At 40.6% G+C, this 18,019-nt stretch overlaps 1 protein-coding gene across 6 annotated transcripts in view; it reads left to right on the plus strand.

Annotated features, from left to right (window-relative positions):
* The window catches only part of LOC103396965 (ataxin-2-like), a 52,378-nt gene that overhangs the window by 21,502 nt on the left and 12,857 nt on the right, over positions 1–18,019 (plus strand). For 3 of the 6 annotated variants that reach the window (XM_008335211.3, XM_008335208.3, XM_025052721.1), the window contains 11 exons: positions 1,199–1,384; positions 1,594–1,767; positions 2,122–2,229; positions 2,424–2,494; positions 2,617–2,978; positions 6,150–6,213; positions 6,288–6,434; positions 6,909–6,926; positions 7,467–7,539; positions 12,953–13,125; positions 13,296–13,419. In XM_008335211.3, the coding sequence (XP_008333433.1) occupies positions 1,199–1,384; positions 1,594–1,767; positions 2,122–2,229; positions 2,424–2,494; positions 2,617–2,978; positions 6,150–6,213; positions 6,288–6,434; positions 6,909–6,926; positions 7,467–7,539; positions 12,953–13,125; positions 13,296–13,419 (1,500 nt within the window). The remainder of the gene's footprint in view (positions 1–1,198; positions 1,385–1,593; positions 1,768–2,121; positions 2,230–2,423; positions 2,495–2,616; positions 2,979–6,149; positions 6,214–6,287; positions 6,435–6,908; positions 6,927–7,466; positions 7,540–12,952; positions 13,126–13,295; positions 13,420–18,019) is intronic. The other 3 variants (XM_008335209.3, XM_025052719.1, XM_008335210.3) reach the window with 3 other exon arrangements.

Consider the following 18,019-nt stretch of genomic DNA (forward strand, 5'->3'; position numbering starts at 1 on the left):
GCTCAAATTCTACCAAAGCATTCATGCAGAGGAACAAGTACAACGTTCTGGAATGGCCATTTCAGTCCCCAGACCTGAATATCATTGAAAATCTGTAGTCTGTTTTAAAGTGGGCTGTCCATGCTCGGAAACCATCAAACCTGACTGGACTGGGGATGTTTTGTAAAGAAGAATGGTCAAAAATACCTTCAACCAGAATCCAGACCCTCATTGGAATCATTTAGAGGCTGCTATTTCTGCAAAAGGAGGATCTACTAAATATTGATGTAATTTTCTGTTGGGGTGCCCAAATTTATGCACCTGCCTACTTTTGTTTAAGTAATTATTGCACACTTTCTGTAAATCCTATAAACTTAATTTCACTTCTTAAATATGTGAATATAAACTGTTTGTTTGCTATATGATATATTGAATTGAAATTGCTGTTCCGAACAACCAATGATCCATAAAGGAAAATCTTGAAAATGATCAGGGGTGCCCAAACGTTTTCATACCACTGTACATACATACACCCCTCAAAAAATGACCAACTAGGCAACACCTGTTTTACATTACATTTGATGGAAGTGGGATAAACAGCTTCCTAGAACGTTATAGTTTCTGTACATCTGTGGATACAGGTATAGAGTTTATGCTTTTAGAAGTAAATAAGCTGTTTTGCTACTGCTTGAAATGTATTGAATAGTTCGAAGTTTTAAGAACCTGTTGCATCGCTGCATTGACATCTTGTGGTCAGAGCTCAGCAGAAGTAGGGACTGTTTTATGAGTCAGATTCTGATAAAATTGCATCAGGCTTTTATTTACAAGCAGGTACTTTCTAGCAAGAGGTCTCTCAGAGTGTTGCTTGTGAAACAAACACAAAGATAAATGATTGATTTTCTGGCTTTCACTTCACCACCTCTCATCTCTTTCCTTGTTTCTTGTCCTTTACGTCACCTGATTGCGGTGTGAGGAGTGATTTTATTTTGATCACTTATCAGGGTTTTCAAGAAGTTGTACACTAACATGCATATCACCAATTAACACCACTGTACAAAAACACATGAAATAATATCCAGTTGGATTTATTGGGATTTTAAAAGGTCACAGATGAGCATCAGAAGAATCCACAGTGGGATGGTTGAAAACTTAGATTGTTAATCCGATTTCAACACTCGGGTTTTTTTTTTTGTGAAATGTCATCTGTTCTTGTCCTCAGGTCCACCCAGGATGTCTCCAAAATCCCAGCGTACACCACGTACTCACAGAGGGCCGCCCTGCAGGACCAGTGGTATACCATCAGGAGTAGACTTAATTTCCCACAATGCTGCAGGAGATGTCCCAGTGACTCCACCGACGAGGAACAGCTCTTCTGGAGGGACGTGGTCCTCAGTAGTTAGTGGAGGTAGACTCTTCTTTTTAAAAATATGAATGCTGAATAACATGGATACCTCACAGTGGAACATTTTTGTTTTGAATACCTGTAAATGACATTAGACATCACAGTGCAATATGACAGTGCCATATCACTGGACGACCTGTCACAAAAAACAAGGCTTCCAAATAAAGCAGACTTTTGATAGTCAATAATTGTTATACGTCTTCTGTCCTCAGCTCACAGACCTCGGTCTCCTCGACAGAACAGTGTGGGCGGAGCCTCCCCTGGCTCCTCTTCCCTGTCCCCTCAAATAGGAGCTGCTCCTGTGGAAACTCTTGCTGCACCAACGTCAGCTTCTCCTATTGCTGCAAGCACCGCTCCCAACATGGTCGCGTCTTCATCAGGAGATGGTAAGATCATTGATAACTTTGAGTGACAAAAATGTGTCCAAACTTCTTAGTCTTTACTTTAAAAACAAATATTCATGCTCAATAGCATTGATTTATTTTTTGAGGATATTGCAAATATTTCTGCAATGATGTCTAGTGTTATTTGATTAAGGTCAGATAACAAAAAAAAAACCCACTTGTCAGGGATGGGTTATGTCTTTCATGTCTCTGACCTGGGTTGTGCTGTTGGTCTCATTTTGGAGATGGAGCAGTTAATGAATCCATCTTCTCTGTTGTTTCTCTCAGAAGCACTGGATGTTGTCTCAGCTCTTGTGTCTGGACAGTGTAAACATTTTTTCCCTGTATTTTGTGTAGCAAAAGAATGTCGTATTCAGGAGAACAAACAAACATCCCCCTCTGCTAACAAAGAGAACATCAAGCCCTTGGACAGCTCACCTAGTATCAGCAGACCAGTATGTAAAGGTACAGCACACACTGCACAGGAGCAGGTTTATTACAATGACTTGATGAAGAGACCTTTATTTTAAGACACTTGTTTTGTTTTTTGTTTACTAAACATTTTAACATAAGTTTGTCTCATGTGTTTCCAGAATCAGTGCCATTACTGATTGGTTTTTTTTTCCATCTGTGTCTTCCTCCTTCTATTTGCCTTTCAGGACCCCCTTCTATGGCCTCAGGCCACAGAAAACAAATAGATAATTTAAAGAAATTCAGTGTAGATTTTAGGGTAAGTATTCAATGCATTTATATTAAGTATAAAGATGCTTTAAATCTTGCTAAACTAGTATTGTTTGCTAAACCAAGGTGGTGTTTGAGAATACATTCTCTTTTCTTCATCCGTCCTTTCAGTTGCAGTCTAGTTCAAATCCAGACCCCACCCTTGACCAGATGATGACCAAGCCTCCCAGAGATCCAGCAGACAAACCTAAAGATCTTCCTACGGACAAAACATCCACAGTGGGACGAGATGGCACCGAGGAAGGCGTCGCAGTGATCGCTGCCAGCGGCCTCGGCAGCGCCACCGCTTCATCCACCACCACAAACACCAATAAACCTGGCAGCCCTGCTGCACTCTCCCTGTCTCCATCAACCCTGGACATCAAGAGGACAGGAATGGATGTGACTTCACAGGGGGTTCAGACGACGGGCACGTCCACATTCAGTGGGCCCAAGCATGAAGAAAAGGAGGACAAAAAGGAGGCAGTACAAGAGTGAGTAGAGAAATACGTTTTATATGTACTTAGTCCTTGGTGTAATTATCAAATGTGTTTGTTAAAAGAGTTTATTTTAAAACTACATAGAACATTTACCAGCCACTAGGGTACACGAATCAGTGTTTTATAGTGCCGGTCCCAACCCCGGATAAATGGTGAGGGTTGCGTCAGGAAGGGCATCTGGCGTAAAACTTTTAGCCAAATCAAATATGCAAATCACTCAAACGATTTCCATACCGGATCGGTCGAGGCCCAGGTTAACAACGACCGCCAACAGTGCCGTTGACCAACAGGGCACTGATGGAAATTGGACTACTGTTGGTCAGAGACAGAGAAGAAGAGGAGGGCGTTTGGTTAGGAGAAAAAGAGAAAAGATGAAGAATAGAAGTGTTAGTCTGAAGTTTGGAACTTTGAATGTAGGTACAATGACAGGGAAAAGTAGAGAAATAGCTGATGTGATGGAGAGAAGAAGAGTAGATATTTTGTGTGTGCAGGAGACCAGGTGGAAGGGCAGTAAGGCTAGAAACATTGGAGGAGGCTACAAACTGTTTTATCATGGTTCAGATGGGAAGAGAAATGGAGTAGGGGTGATCCTAAAGGAAGAATATGTAAGAAATGTGGTAGAGGTGAAAAGAGAGTCAGACAGGTTGATGTGTGTGAAGGTAGAAGTAGAAGGAGAGATGATTAATGTTGTTAGTGGTTATGCCCCACAGGTGGGCTGTGAGTTGGAAGAAAAGGAGAAGTTCTGGAAGGAGCTAGATTGGATGGTAGAGAGTATCCCCAGGAGAGAGAGAGTGGTGATTGGAGCAGACCTAAATGGTCATGTAGGGGAAGGGAACAGAGGAGATGAGGAAGTGATAGGCAGGTTTGGTGTTAGGGAGAGAAACGTAGAAGGACAGGCAGTGGTAGATTTTGCAAAGAGAATGGAAATGGCTGTGGTAAACACATATTTCCAAAAGAAAGAGGAACATAGGGTGACTTACAAGAGTGGAGGCAGGTCCACACAGATAGATTATATTCTATGTAGAAGATGTAATCTGAGGGAGATTAGAGACTGTAAGGTGGTGGCAGGTGAGAGTGTAGCCAAACAACATCGGATGGTAGTGTGTAAAATGACGATGGAGGTGACAAAAAGGAAGAGAGTGAAGACAGAGCAGAAGATCAAGTGGTGGAAACTAAGGAAAGAGACATGTTGTGAAGACTTCAGGAAGGAAGTAAGGGCAGTTCTGGGTAGTGTTGAGATATTCCCAGATGATTGGGAGACTACAGCTGCAGTGATGAGGGAGACAGGTAGGAAGGTGCTAGGTATGTCCTCTGGGCAGAGAAAGGAGGACAAAGAGACCTGGTGGTGGAATGAGGAGATCCAGGAGAGTGTGCAGAGAAAGAGATTAGCGAAGAAGAGATGGGACAGTGACAGAACAGAAGAGAACAGACTGGAGTACAAAGAGAGGACAAGGGAGGTGAAGAGGGAAGTGGCCAAGGCCAAACAAAAGGCATATGAGGAGTTGTATGAGAGTTTGGAAACAAAGGAAGGAGAAAAGGAGTTGTATAGATTGGCGAGACAGAGAAATCAAGCTGGGAAGGATGTGCAGCAGGTGAGGTTGATTAAGGACAGAGAGGGGAATGTGATCACAAGTGAGGAAAGTGTGCTGAGAAGATGGAAGGAATACTTTGAGGAGTTGTTAAATGAGGAAAATGAAAGGGAAAGTAGAAACGAGGAGCCAGAGACTAGTAGGAAGAAGGTAGATCAGGTTAGAAAGGATGAAGTTAGAAAAGCCCTGAAGAGGATGAAGAGTGGAAAGTCAGTTGGTCCTGATGACATACCAGTGGAAGTATGGAAGTGTTTAGGAGAAGTGGCAGTAAATTTCCTGACTGGTTTGTTTAACAGAATTTTAGAGACTGGCAAGATGCCTGATGAGTGGAGAAAAAGTGTTCTGGTGCCAATTCATAAGAAGGGTGATGCACAGAGTTGTAACAACTACAGAGGGATAAAGTTGATGAGCCATACAATGAAGATTTGGGAACGAGTAGTTGAAGCTAGGTTGAGGCAGGAAGTGGAGATTTGTGAACAACAGTATGGTTTCATGCCTAGGAAGAGTACCACAGATGCAATATTTGCCTTGAGGATGTTGATGGAGAAGTACAGGGAAGGTCAGAAGGAGCTGCATTGTGTATTTGTAGATCTAGAAAAGGCATATGACAAAGTGCCAAGGGAGGAATTGTGGTTTTGTATGAGGAAGTCAGGAGTGGCAGAGAAGTATGTTAGTTTGGTGCAGGACATGTATGAGAATAGTACAACAGTAGTGAGGTGCGCTGTTGGGAGGACAGAAGACTTCAAAGTGGAGGTGGGACTACATCAAGGATCGGCCCTGAGCCCCTTCTTGTTTGCTGTGGTGATGGACAGATTGACAGATGAGGTCAGACAGGAGTCCCCATGGACTATGATGTTTGCAGATGACATTGTGATCTGTAGTGAGAGTAGGCAGCAGCTAGAAGAGAACCTAGAGAGGTGGAGGTTTGCACTAGAAAGAAGAGGAATGAAGGTCAGTCGCAGCAAGACAGAGTACATGTGTGTAAACGAAAGGCAGAACAGTGAAATAGTGAGGCTACAAGGAGCAGAGGTGGTGAAGGTGCAGGAGTTTAGGTACTTAGGATCAACTGTTCAGAGCAGCGGAGACTGTGGAAGAGAGGTGAAGAATAGAGTACAGGCAGGATGGAACAGCTGGAGAAAAGTGTCAGGAGTGATCGGTGGCAGAAGAGTGTCAGCTAAGGTGAAGGGAAAGGTTTACAGGACAGTGGTGAGACCAGCCATGATGTATGGTTTAGAGACAGTAGCAATAGGCAGGGAAAAGGTTTACAGTTATACACAGGACGATGTATAACTTTACACTTCCAGCCAGACTTGTCTCTTAGCCTGTTTTATGGTAATATATTTAGCCTATGTTTAAGGCCATTATGTAAATAAAGTGTTTCCATATGAAGTCTACATTTTTGGATACATATGAAGTAAATGTTTCAAAATTAATTACCTCTTGACTGGTGCCACTTGTTTTTTGCTCTTTGCAACACATTTTTGACAGATGCAACTGATACTCTGATGCAGTGTGTAGTCAAAGAAAAATATCTTTAAAAGTTTATTCACTGTGGTGGTGTTATTTCCTTCTGCAGCCAAGTAGGAAAATCAACCCTGAATCCAAATGCCAATGAGTTCAAACCCCGGTTCAACACACAGGTCAGTATGGACCTATACCTTCACATCAAACTGAAGATTAGATTTTTTTTTTCTTACCATTTTTGCTCTTTCAGCCCAAACCAGCCAACACCCCGACCCCTCCTCGGCCTCAGGGTCAGCCCAGCCCCTCCATCCTTGTACAGCAGCCCCCTACAATCTATGGTCAGCCAGTCTGCTTCCCACAAATGTACCCGCTCACTTCAGTCAGCCCTGGAGTGCAGGTAAGGCACAGGTGCATGCTGGGACCTGCAGCTCTATGCGGTGCTGTTCAGCATCACTGAATTCATACAAATTATAAAATTGAATTATTCAAGTAATAATAATTAGTCAGAGGTCTACAGTAGGACTGCTTACTTCTGTGTTTCTGTATTTTTTTTTCTGTCTTTCATCTATCTTCGGTCCCTCATCATCCCCCGCTTCATTTTCTTCTCCACACACTACACATCCTCTCAGTCTTTGCTATTTGATTTAATTTTACTGCATCTTCAAATGTAGAGGAACGTGTGTATTCTGTTTCTAATGAGAGTTGTTTTACTGTCATGTTGTTTGTGTGTTGCTTTAAGAAACACTTGGTGATCCAACATCAGACAGACAGACCTGTAAACGTAAACCTTAACCTGATGAACAACTAAAAAGTGGTTCTTGTTTCCCTTTTCTCCCCATCCTCCTCCTCCTTTTCTCTCTTGCTCCATTAGAAAAGCATAATATGGAAGGTTTGTGAAGATTTCTATTTTTTTAACTTTATTTTTGGTTAAATCTGCCCAATTTCATTTCTGATATGTTTTGTCTGCTTGTTGAAATAATGCCATCAGATGTTCTTATTGCAATTAATTTGACACAGATGGCTCCATCCTAAATCTATTGGCTTCATGTGTTTGACTAAACAAATGGCTGTGAGATAACGGGAGGTTACGCCCCTTTGTTTTGGCCACAGTACTGTTACGGTTACATTAGAACATAAATGCATGGTGTATGATACTGTATAAAGGACCAGAGGATAAAGCGCATCATCCAGGTCACAGCTGTAATTAGACAGATGTAGATGATGCATGTGTCCCCCAGGTAAGAGAGAAGTGAAAAACGGATCATTAAAAAAATCCACAATATGAATTTTAGAAATATATTTTTCATGTTTTGTCTACCTAAAAACACGTTTAAAACAGACAGTCAAGGTCAGTTTTACACTGTGATGCTTAGGTCTCCTGAGTCCACAGAGTGTAACCCTGTTTTCTTCAACCGCCTCTTCCCTCCAGTCTCCAGCCATGTATCAGGTCCAGATGCCCCACATGACGGTCAGCCAGTCTAAACCTTACAGACCAGGTAAAGGTGAGAAGAACTTTTTCTGTCCCTCATTGTCTGTTGGGTTATTAAAACATTGTCTTTTGGCTTAATTGAAAGGGTTTATTTGGACACCTTTGTGTTTTTAAGTCAGAAAATAACTCCTGGTCAGAGCTGACTTCTGGCTTAGATCACATAGGCGGTTGCCTAGGGCGCCACCACCAAAATTTTATGCATTATGGAATACATACACAGTGAAGTTTGTACAGCAGGCTTAATTACTCTGTGTCTTAGGTACATCTGATCCTAGAGTTCTAAGGCAGTATTGCATGAGAATAATAATTGATGAGAGAACCAAGTTTAAATTGCATTTTCTTTTAAAAAGGTTCGTATTTTTTGAAATTTAGATGAGCATTCATGTTTTTGTTTGCCTCTATATACATATATATATATATATATACTATGCATACAATATATATATATGTATGTGTATATATATTATATGCATGTGTATATATATTATATGTATGTATATATATTATATGTATATATACACTGGAGATCAAAATTAGAGAACAACTCATAAAAAATGGAATAATTCTGAAATAATACCATCTTCACTGTTCCACAGTTAAATGACATTTTATTGTGTCTATATCATTGTACGACAACACTTTTTTTCACAAAATGACTAAAGGTATTTCGCAAAAAAAATATTTTCAGAAAATGCACTGATCAAAATTAGAGAACACAAGTGATCAAAATTAGAGAACAACCATGACTTTGTCTTGGAAAAAAAAATCTGAAGGTTACAACAGTCAGCAATTAATAAGAAGTATACAGGCCTCTGCTGTGAATGACTTCAGCACATCTGCGGCCACAGGATAGCACTAGTCTCTCACACTGCTCTGGTGTGATTTTGGTCCATTCTTCTTCCAGTCTCCTCCACAGTTCGGTGATTGTAGTGGGTTTCTTGGCCATAACTTTGTCACCTAGGATTTTCCAGAGGTTCTCTATTGGATTGAGATCAGGACTCTGGGCAGGCCATGCCATTAATTCAATGTTTTGACCTTCAAGGAAAATCTTTACCCGTTTTGCTGTGTGACACGGGGCATTGTCCTGCATGAAGATTGCAGGCTGATTGGGCGATGAACGCAAGTGAGGAACCATGTGCTGTTGAAGAAGGTTCTGATACACATTTGCATTCACTCGGCCATGTAGCTGTACAAGAGGCCCAACTCCTGCTGCAGAAAACATGCCCCAAACCATGACACTTCCTCCTCCACCTTTCACTGACTTTTTAACACACTTTGGGTTTAGTCTTTCTCCAATGTGTCGCCGAACATAATGCTTCCCATCAGACCCAAATAAATTAAATTTGCTTTCATCACTGAAGTGAACTCTGGACCAGTTCTCCTCAGTCCACACAACATGCTCCTCAGCAAAGCTCAGTCTAGCTTTTTGATTTTTTCGGCTAATGAGAGGTTTGGTCACTGCAGTGTGGGCCTTCAGTCCAAATGCTGTTAAACGGCGAGACACTGTATGGCGAGACAGATCCTTACCATGTTCAGCACTGAAATGGCGAGCAATTCCAGCTGCAGTGTGGAAACGATTACCCATTGACATCCTCCGCAGTGACCTGTCCTCTCTTGCATCTGTCTTTCGTGGACGACCAGCCTTCTTGGGCGACTTGAATGAGTTTGTAGTTTTGTAAAGATTCAATATTCTTGAAATCACAGATTTGGAACGACCAACTTGTCTTGCTATGGCTGATAGGGTCATCCCGTTGGTTTTAATCTGGACAACCTGCTGCCGGAGGCCTTCAGTCACTTTAGAACGGCCCACCATCTTGCAAAGTCAGTGAAACTAGCAGTTAGAATGCCAGTTAAATAAGGGTTGACAGATAATCAAGGAAATTAGCACCATGTGCTTGATTAGCACCATTAAGTGGGAGGCACCTGAAAGTGTTCTCTAATTTTGATCAGTGCATTTTCTGGAAAATATTTTTTTTGCGAAATACCTTTAGTCATTTTGTGAAAAAAAGTGTTGTAGTACAATGATATAGACACAATAAAATGTCATTTAACTGTGGAACAGTGAAGATGGTATTATTTCAGATTTATTCCATTTTTTATGACTTGTTCTCTAATTTTGATCTCCAGTGTATATGGTGGCATCAGAACCATTCCCTGCACCCAAGAAAACCAGGACAAAGTCGGTCAAAAACGTTCACCTCAAAAAGTAGACAAAGGCACATGGGAGGTGTTTGAGGTGTTTTGGGCAACTTCATTCAGTGCCAGTTTACAGATACTTTTGAAATATTGAAATCCATGTTAATAATAATAATAATTATTATTATTATCATATTATTGTTATATTATATAATTATAATTATAAAAAGCAACGATAATTAATGCAGGACTTGAATGTTGTTTGAAGAGGTGTAGGATTTCAAAATGGATAAATGGCTAATATTATATACATAAGTATATACATATGTATATATACATATATGTATATATATATTTATACAACAAGTATAGTATAAGTATAGTATGTTTAACTATGATTTACAAAAGACAAAGAATAGTAGCAGGGAAAAAGCTTAAAACTAGTCAAAAAAAACATTTAGACAAATCTTTAAATGTTACTATTTTTTTAAACTTCAGACTTGACTGAAAATCAGGAGTTTAGATCAGATCTGTTTTGCTGTACCAATAATTGAAAATGAAAATGAAGTCATTTTCCTAACAACAGCTTTGTATATTTATATATATTTGTATATATTCAGTCCAGGCCACATATAGAGAACAAACATTCAAACTCGTACAGTAAAATGTCAAACGAACATGAACCAATGGCTGCTTGAAACTGAAATATATTTATAGTATATGTTAAATATTAATGTTGATTTTAAAGAAAAAGTGAGTGGACTTAAAAACGTGTTTCTTTCTCAGCTTCTTACGTGTACAAATGTACTGTAAATGTGGGCCATGTGACAGTCTGCACCTGTCAAACAGTTCTGGAACCGACTAATAACCAGTGACATGTGACATGTTTGGTTAGGTTAGAAAAATACACCACGGAGGGAAGATTAATGGTCCTGGAAGTATTTTAGCAGTTTTGAGGTTCGAGGTCCCGTGTGCTGGAGAAAGACGTCTTTGTTTTTTGATGACTTTGAATCAGTCGCCTGTCTGTGATATAAACTCCAATTAGTTTTCTCAGAGAATTGCTGTGATTTGTGGTTTAATCACTGTATTTATGCGGCGTTCAACCTTAAACCAGTAAGCTGAAATTTACTGCCGGCTCTGATTCAGCATGTCGACGCTGCTGGTTCCCATACTGTAGGAGTCTGTTGCCATAGGACAGTCAGCTTCTAGCAAACATATAATTAAAGCTGATTATAAATGTGTATTATTAGCTCTGCCCTCTACTGTTCGTCTCTGATTCTTTTTGAAGCTCCCACGGCAGGAACCACAACTAATAATTAAAAACGGGTAATCGTATGCTTTATTCCTGTTATTTTTGTTATACTTCATATTCACTATGAAGAAGAATATTGTCACACAAAATATTGTCAGAAAAACATTTCTTGTGCAGATAGATTCTGGGAATTTAAAAGGTTTTGAAAACAGGTCAATTGGCGGCAGTGAGATATGGTATGATGACAAAAGCACAGTTTATAGGAGACAACACTGGAGGAGGAAAAGTCATGATTGATGGAAAATTAGGTCAAGGACACACACCTAGAAGAGCTGGCACAGGAACCAGAGGTGTCCCACTGTAACAGGGTTATTGTTGTTCTCTATCTCCCTGTACAACCAGTTATGTTGGATTTAGTTAATAAACACTCAAATGTTTTATTATAAAAGCACAAAATACAATCTCTACAATATCTTCGTGGATATTGGGTGAAAAAAAGAGAAAAGTTTCTTCTTCTGTTTCAGTCAGAAATGTTTCGACAGGATAATTGCAAAGTAAATCCGAGGGGAAGGTGTGACAGCGATGCTGTTGTTTTGACAGCATTTTAAGGTAAAATCCCTCCTGAATAATTCAGATGTGGCGACTGAAGTCTGCACACAGACCCCATATGAGACCTGACTCGGAGAGTAAGAAGACGAAGAAAGAACAGGAAAAATAGAGAGGAGGGGGTGGAGAGGTTGGGGCAAGAATACATAAAAACATTCAAATAGAGTGGGGCAGATATGGTGACGAGCATCATAAAAGGCAAATACAAAAGAGATGCTGAGAGAGGGGCGAGGACTTATGTGGACTTACCGTAAGTCTCCTCCCTGTCACTCTGCTATCGAAGCCTAATACCGTCACCTAAGTGGCCCTCATTTAGTCCGTTAGGAGCCACCGTAGTCAGCATGTGTGAGTGGGCTGAAAACAGATACAGCAGACGAGGGGATACGGAGGTTAAAGTGGGGATTGGATGGATTTGGGCCAGCGTAAACGTAAACCTGGCTCTCGGCTGCTTGAACCCGAGAGCTGAGATTTGCTCCCAAACCCCGAGATACTGCAACTTTCTGTGGGTCTCGAGAAACTGCTACCAATTTGCTACAGGACAGTGATATCAGTGCGTAGCAGAATGTAGAGTTTACATCCCTGTATCCCAGAAATCCTGGCTAACTCCCGGTGGGAAAACAACGGCTGTTTTGGTTTCTTCTCTGCTCCACTGACGGCCCTGGCTGATGTTTAAGGCAGCAGCAGAGTCACAGCTTACAGGGGTTGGACAGTGAAACTGAAACGCCTGGTGACCAAAAATTTGGCTATAGCAACCCGGCCATGTATATTGACCCTGTGGAGCTCCCGACGGACAGTTTTGGTGGAAACAGAGTTGAGGTGCATATTTAATTCTGCTGTGAGTTGGGCAGCTGTGGTTTTATGTTTTCTGGATACAATCCGGGTTAGTACCCAGACATCCCTTTCAGACAGCTTCCTCTTGCGTCCACAGTTACTCCTGTTGGATGTGGTTCATCCTTCTTGGTGGTATGCTGACATTGCCCTGGATGATTTGATCCATCACAAAGACTTGCTGTCTTGGTCCCAGATGTGCAAGCAAGACTAGCACCAACAATTTGTCCTCTTTTGAACTCTGATATGCCACCCATAATGTTGTGTGCATTGCAATATTTTAAGCAAAACTGTGCCATTACTCTGCTAATTGAACCTTCACACTCTGCTCTTACTGGTGCAATGTGCAATCAATGAAGTTTGGCCACCAGGCTGGTCGAATTTAGCCATGAAACTTTCAACACTAAATTGGCCAGGTCATTGTCCAACCCGTGTATATTCTTAGACAATAACATAACTTGTGGTTTTGACTGTGAATCTTGAAATATTATCAGCTGTAAATAAATCCAATAAAAAACATTTTACATACCATATATTTTTAATTACCCTTTGTTTATGTTTTAAAAGAAGACAATTTATGTTCTTTGAATGTCTTTATCTTCAGTATCCAACATGCCCCAGCAGAGGTCAGACCAGACCATGATGCACCCAGCCACAGCAGCAGGACCACCTATTGTAGCACCAAGTCCCGCCTATACTGCCCAGTACTTCACCTGCAGCCCACAGCAGTTCACCAGTCAGCCACTGGTCCAGCAGATGACCCACTACCAGTCACAGGTCAGGGGTCATCAGTGTCTTTACTAACAATCCGCTTGAATAACACCTACATTTGATGAACATGTTTATTGAAGTAAGAAAATGGACAATTCTATCCAGTTTCTCCACCACTGGGTGCAGCACATGTGATCCGTGGGAACTGAACGTTGGTCATGTTGTGTGTTCTGCAGGCGCAGCATGTGTTCAGTCCAGTGATGCAGAGCAGTGCCAGAATGATGGCTTCCACACACGGACAACCCAGCCTCGTCTCTTCTTCAACCGCACAGTACCCAGAGCAGACACACACAATGTATAGTAAGTTCACCCGCTGCTCTGTATCAGTCTGCCAGTCCGGGCAAAACCATACACTGTTAGGTCTTTTATTTGGATTATAGACTGTATGTAGGGGATATATACAGTATATATACAGTATAATAAATATATATAATATATATATTATTATTATATATATATTATATATATATATATATATAATATATATATATATATTATATATATATATATATATAATATATATATAATAATAATATATATATTATATATATTTATTATACTGTATATATACTGTATATATCCCCTACATACAGTCTATAATCCAAATAAAAGACCTAACAGTGTATGGTTTTGCCCGGACTGGCAGACTGATACAGAGCAGCGGGTGAACTTACTATACATTGTGTGTGTCTGCTCTGGGTACTGTGCGGTTGAAGAAGAGACGAGGCTGGGTTGTCCGTGTGTGGAAGCCATCATTCTGGCACTGCTCTGCATCACTGGACTGAACACATGCTGCGCCTGCAGAACACACAACATGACCAACGTTCAGTTCCCACGGATCACATGTGCTGCACCCAGTGGTGGAGAAACTGGATAGAATTGTCCATTTTCTTACTTCAATAAACATGTTCATCAAATGTAGGTGTTATTCAAGCGGATTGTTAGTAAAGACACTGATGACCCCTGACCTGTGACTGGTAGTGGGTCATCTGCTGGACCAGTGGCTGACTGGTGAACTGCTGTGGGCTGCAGGTGAAGTACTGGGCAGTATAGGCGGGACTTGGTGCTACAATAGGTGGTCCTGCTGCTGTGGCTGGGTGCATCATGGTCTGGTCTGACCTCTGCTGGGGCATGTTGGATACTGAAGATAAAGACATTCAAAGAACATAAATTGTCTTCTTTTAAAACATAAACAAAGGGTAATTAAAAATATATGGTATGTAAAATGTTTTTTATTGGATTTATTTACAGCTGATAATATTTCAAGATTCACAGTCAAAACCACAAGTTATGTTATTGTCTAAGAATATACACGGGTTGGACAATGACCTGGCCAATTTAGTGTTGAAAGTTTCATGGCTAAATTCGACCAGCCTGGTGGCCAAACTTCATTGATTGCACATTGCACCAGTAAGAGCAGAGTGTGAAGGTTCAATTAGCAGAGTAATGGCACAGTTTTGCTTAAAATATTGCAATGCACACAACATTATGGGTGGCATATCAGAGTTCAAAAGAGGACAAATTGTTGGTGCTAGTCTTGCTTGCACATCTGTGACCAAGACAGCAAGTCTTTGTGATGGATCAAATCATCCAGGGCAATGTCAGCATACCACCAAGAAGGATGAACCACATCCAACAGGAGTAACTGTGGACGCAAGAGGAAGCTGTCTGAAAGGGATGTCTGGGTACTAACCCGGATTGTATCCAGAAAACATAAAACCACAGCTGCCCAACTCACAGCAGAATTAAATATGCACCTCAACTCTGTTTCCACCAAAACTGTCCGTCGGGAGCTCCACAGGGTCAATATACATGGCCGGGTTGCTATAGCCAAATTTTTGGTCACCAGGCGTTTCAGTTTCACTGTCCAACCCCTGTATGTATATACAGTGGCTTGAAAAAGTATTCATACCCCTTGAACTTTCCCACATTCTGTCACGTTCCGACCACAAACATAAATATATTTTATTGGCATTTTAGATAAAAGATCAACATAAAGCGACACACAATTGTGAAGTAGAAGGAAAATTATTTACTCTGAATCTGAATAATTTAAGGGTGATAAAAATTGTTATAATTCGCTATAAATACTTGTCTGGAAATATATTATTTCTATATGTTATTATTTAATAACGCTGTCCAATGTGCTGACGATCATTACGTAGTCTCCCAGAAAGGAAAAGAGCAACATATACAATATATATATTGTATATTCAGACTTTTTGTATATATATTCAGACTTTTTGTATATATATTCAAAGATTAATTTCCTGAACGGCATGCCATAATATATATAGATAGATAGATAGATAGATAGATAGATAGAGTTTAATTTGATTTTTTGATCTTTATTGATCCAATACTGGGGAATTGGGCAAATATATACAAATACAGTTGCAAGAAAAAGTATGTGAACCCTTTGGGACATAAAATTTGTTCTGTCACGTCATCAGACAAACAAAGTCTGCTTAAACTAATACCGCACAAAAAATTATACATTTTCATGTTTTTATTGAACACAACATGTAAACATTCACAGTGCAGGGTTGAAAAAGTATGTGAACCCCTAGGCTAATGACTTCTCCAAGAGCCAGGAGTCAGCCAACCTGGAGTCCAATCAATGTGATGAGTTTGGGTGTGCTGGTTAAAGCTCCCCTGCCCTATAAAAAATACACCAGTTTTGAGTTTGCTGTTCTCAAGAGGCATTGCTGATGTGAACCATGCCTCGCTCAAAAGAATTCTCAGAAGATGTACGATCAAGAATTGTTAACTTGCATTAAGCTGGAAAGGGTAACAAAAGTATTTCTAAAAGCCTTGATGTCCATGTGTCCACGGTAAGACAGACTGTCTACAAATGGAGAATGTTCAGCACTGTTGCTACTCTCCCTAGGTGTGGTCGTCCTGTAAAGATGACTGTAAGAGCACAACGCAGAATGCTCAATGACGTGAAGAAGATTCCTAGAGTGTCAGCTAAAGACTTACAGAAATCTCTGGCACATGCTAACATTATACATGCTAACATTATATACAATAAGTAAAACATTAAACAAGAATGGAGTTCATGGGAGGACACCACAGAGGAAGCCATTGCTGTCCAAAAAAAAACATTGCTGCACATTCTAAGTTTGCAAAAGAGCACCTGGATATTCAACAGCACTACTGGCAAAATATTCTGTGGACAGATGAAACCAAAATTGAGTTGTTTGGAAGGAACATGCAACACTCTGTGTGGAGAAAAAAGGCCCAGCAAACCAACATCAAAACCTCATCCCAACTGTGAATTATGGTGGAGGGGGCATCATGGTTTGGGGCTGCGTTGCTGCCTCAGGGCCTGGATGGATTGCTGTCATCGACGGAAAAATGAATTCCCGAGTTTATCTTGACATTTTGCAGGAAAACTTAAGACTATCTGTCCAACAACTGAAGCTCAACAGAGGATTGTTGATGCAACAGGACAACGACCCAAAGCATAGAAGGAAATCAACAACACAATGGCTTTAACAGAAGAAAATACACCGTCTGGAGTGGCCCAGTCAGAGTCCTGACCTCAACCTGATTGAGATGCTGAGGCATGACCTCAAGAGAGCGATGCGCACCAGACATCCCAAGAATATTGCTGAACTGGAACAGTTTTGTACAGAGGAATGGTCCAGAATTCCTGCACTGTTGTGCAGGTATGATCTGCAACTACAGGAAACATTTAGTTGAGGTTACTGCTGCCAAAGGAGGGTCAAGCAGTTATCAAATCCAAAGGTTCACATACTTTTTCCGTCCTGCACTGGGAATGTTTACATGTTGTGTTCAATAAAAACATGAAAACTTATAATTTTTTCTGTTGTATTAGTTTAAGCACGCTGTGTTTGTCTAGTGATGTGACTTGATGAAGATCAGAACATATTTTAGGACCAATTTTTGCAGAAATCCAAGTAATCCCAAAGGGTTCACATACTTTTTCTTGCAACTGTATATACTTGAGTATGTTTGTATGTATGTATATATGTATGTATGTATATACAGTGCTATGAAAAAGTTTGGGCACCCCTGATCAATTTGAAGATTTTCCTTTATCGATCATTGGTTCTTCGCAACAGCAATTTCAATTAAATATATCATGTAGCAAACAAACAGTGATATTTAAGAAGTGAAATGAAGTTTATAGGATTTACAGAAAGTGTGCAATAATTACAAAAGTAGGCAGGTGCATACATTTGGGCACCCCAACAGAAAAATTACATCAATATTTAGTAGATCCTCCTTTTGCAGAAATAACAGCCTCTAAACGCTTCCTATAGCTTCCAATGAGGGTCTGGATCCTGGCTGAAGGTATTTTTGACCATTCTTCTTTACAACATCTCCAGTTCAGTCAGGTTTGATGGTTTCTGAACATGGACAGCCCGCTTTAAAACAGACCACAGATTTTCAATGATATTCAGGCCTGGGGACTGAGATGGCCATTCCAGAATGTTGTACTTGTTCCTCTGCATGAATGCTTTGGTAGAATTTGAGCAGTGTTTAGGGTCGTTGTCTTGTTGAAGTATCCAGCCCTGGCGCAACTTCAACTTTGTCACTGATTCTTGAACATTGTTCGCAAGAATTTGCTGATACTGACTGGAATCCATGCGACCTTCAACTTTAACAAGATTGCCAGTACCTACACTGCCCACACAGCCCCACAGCATGATAGAACACCACCAAATTTAACTGTGGGTAGCAAGTGTTTGTCTTGGAATGCTGTGTTCTTCTTCCGCCATGCATACCACCCCTTGTTATGTCCAAATAACTAAATTTTAGTTTCATCAGTCCACAGCCCCTTATTCCGAAATGAAGCTGGCTTGTCCAAATGTGCTTTAGCATACCTCAAGCGACTCTTTTTGTGGCATGGGCGCAGAAAAGGCTTCTG

Source organism: Cynoglossus semilaevis, chromosome W, assembly GCF_000523025.1.
Source record: "Cynoglossus semilaevis isolate Cse_v1.0 chromosome W, Cse_v1.0, whole genome shotgun sequence".
NCBI classification, from domain to species: domain Eukaryota; kingdom Metazoa; phylum Chordata; class Actinopteri; order Pleuronectiformes; family Cynoglossidae; genus Cynoglossus; species Cynoglossus semilaevis.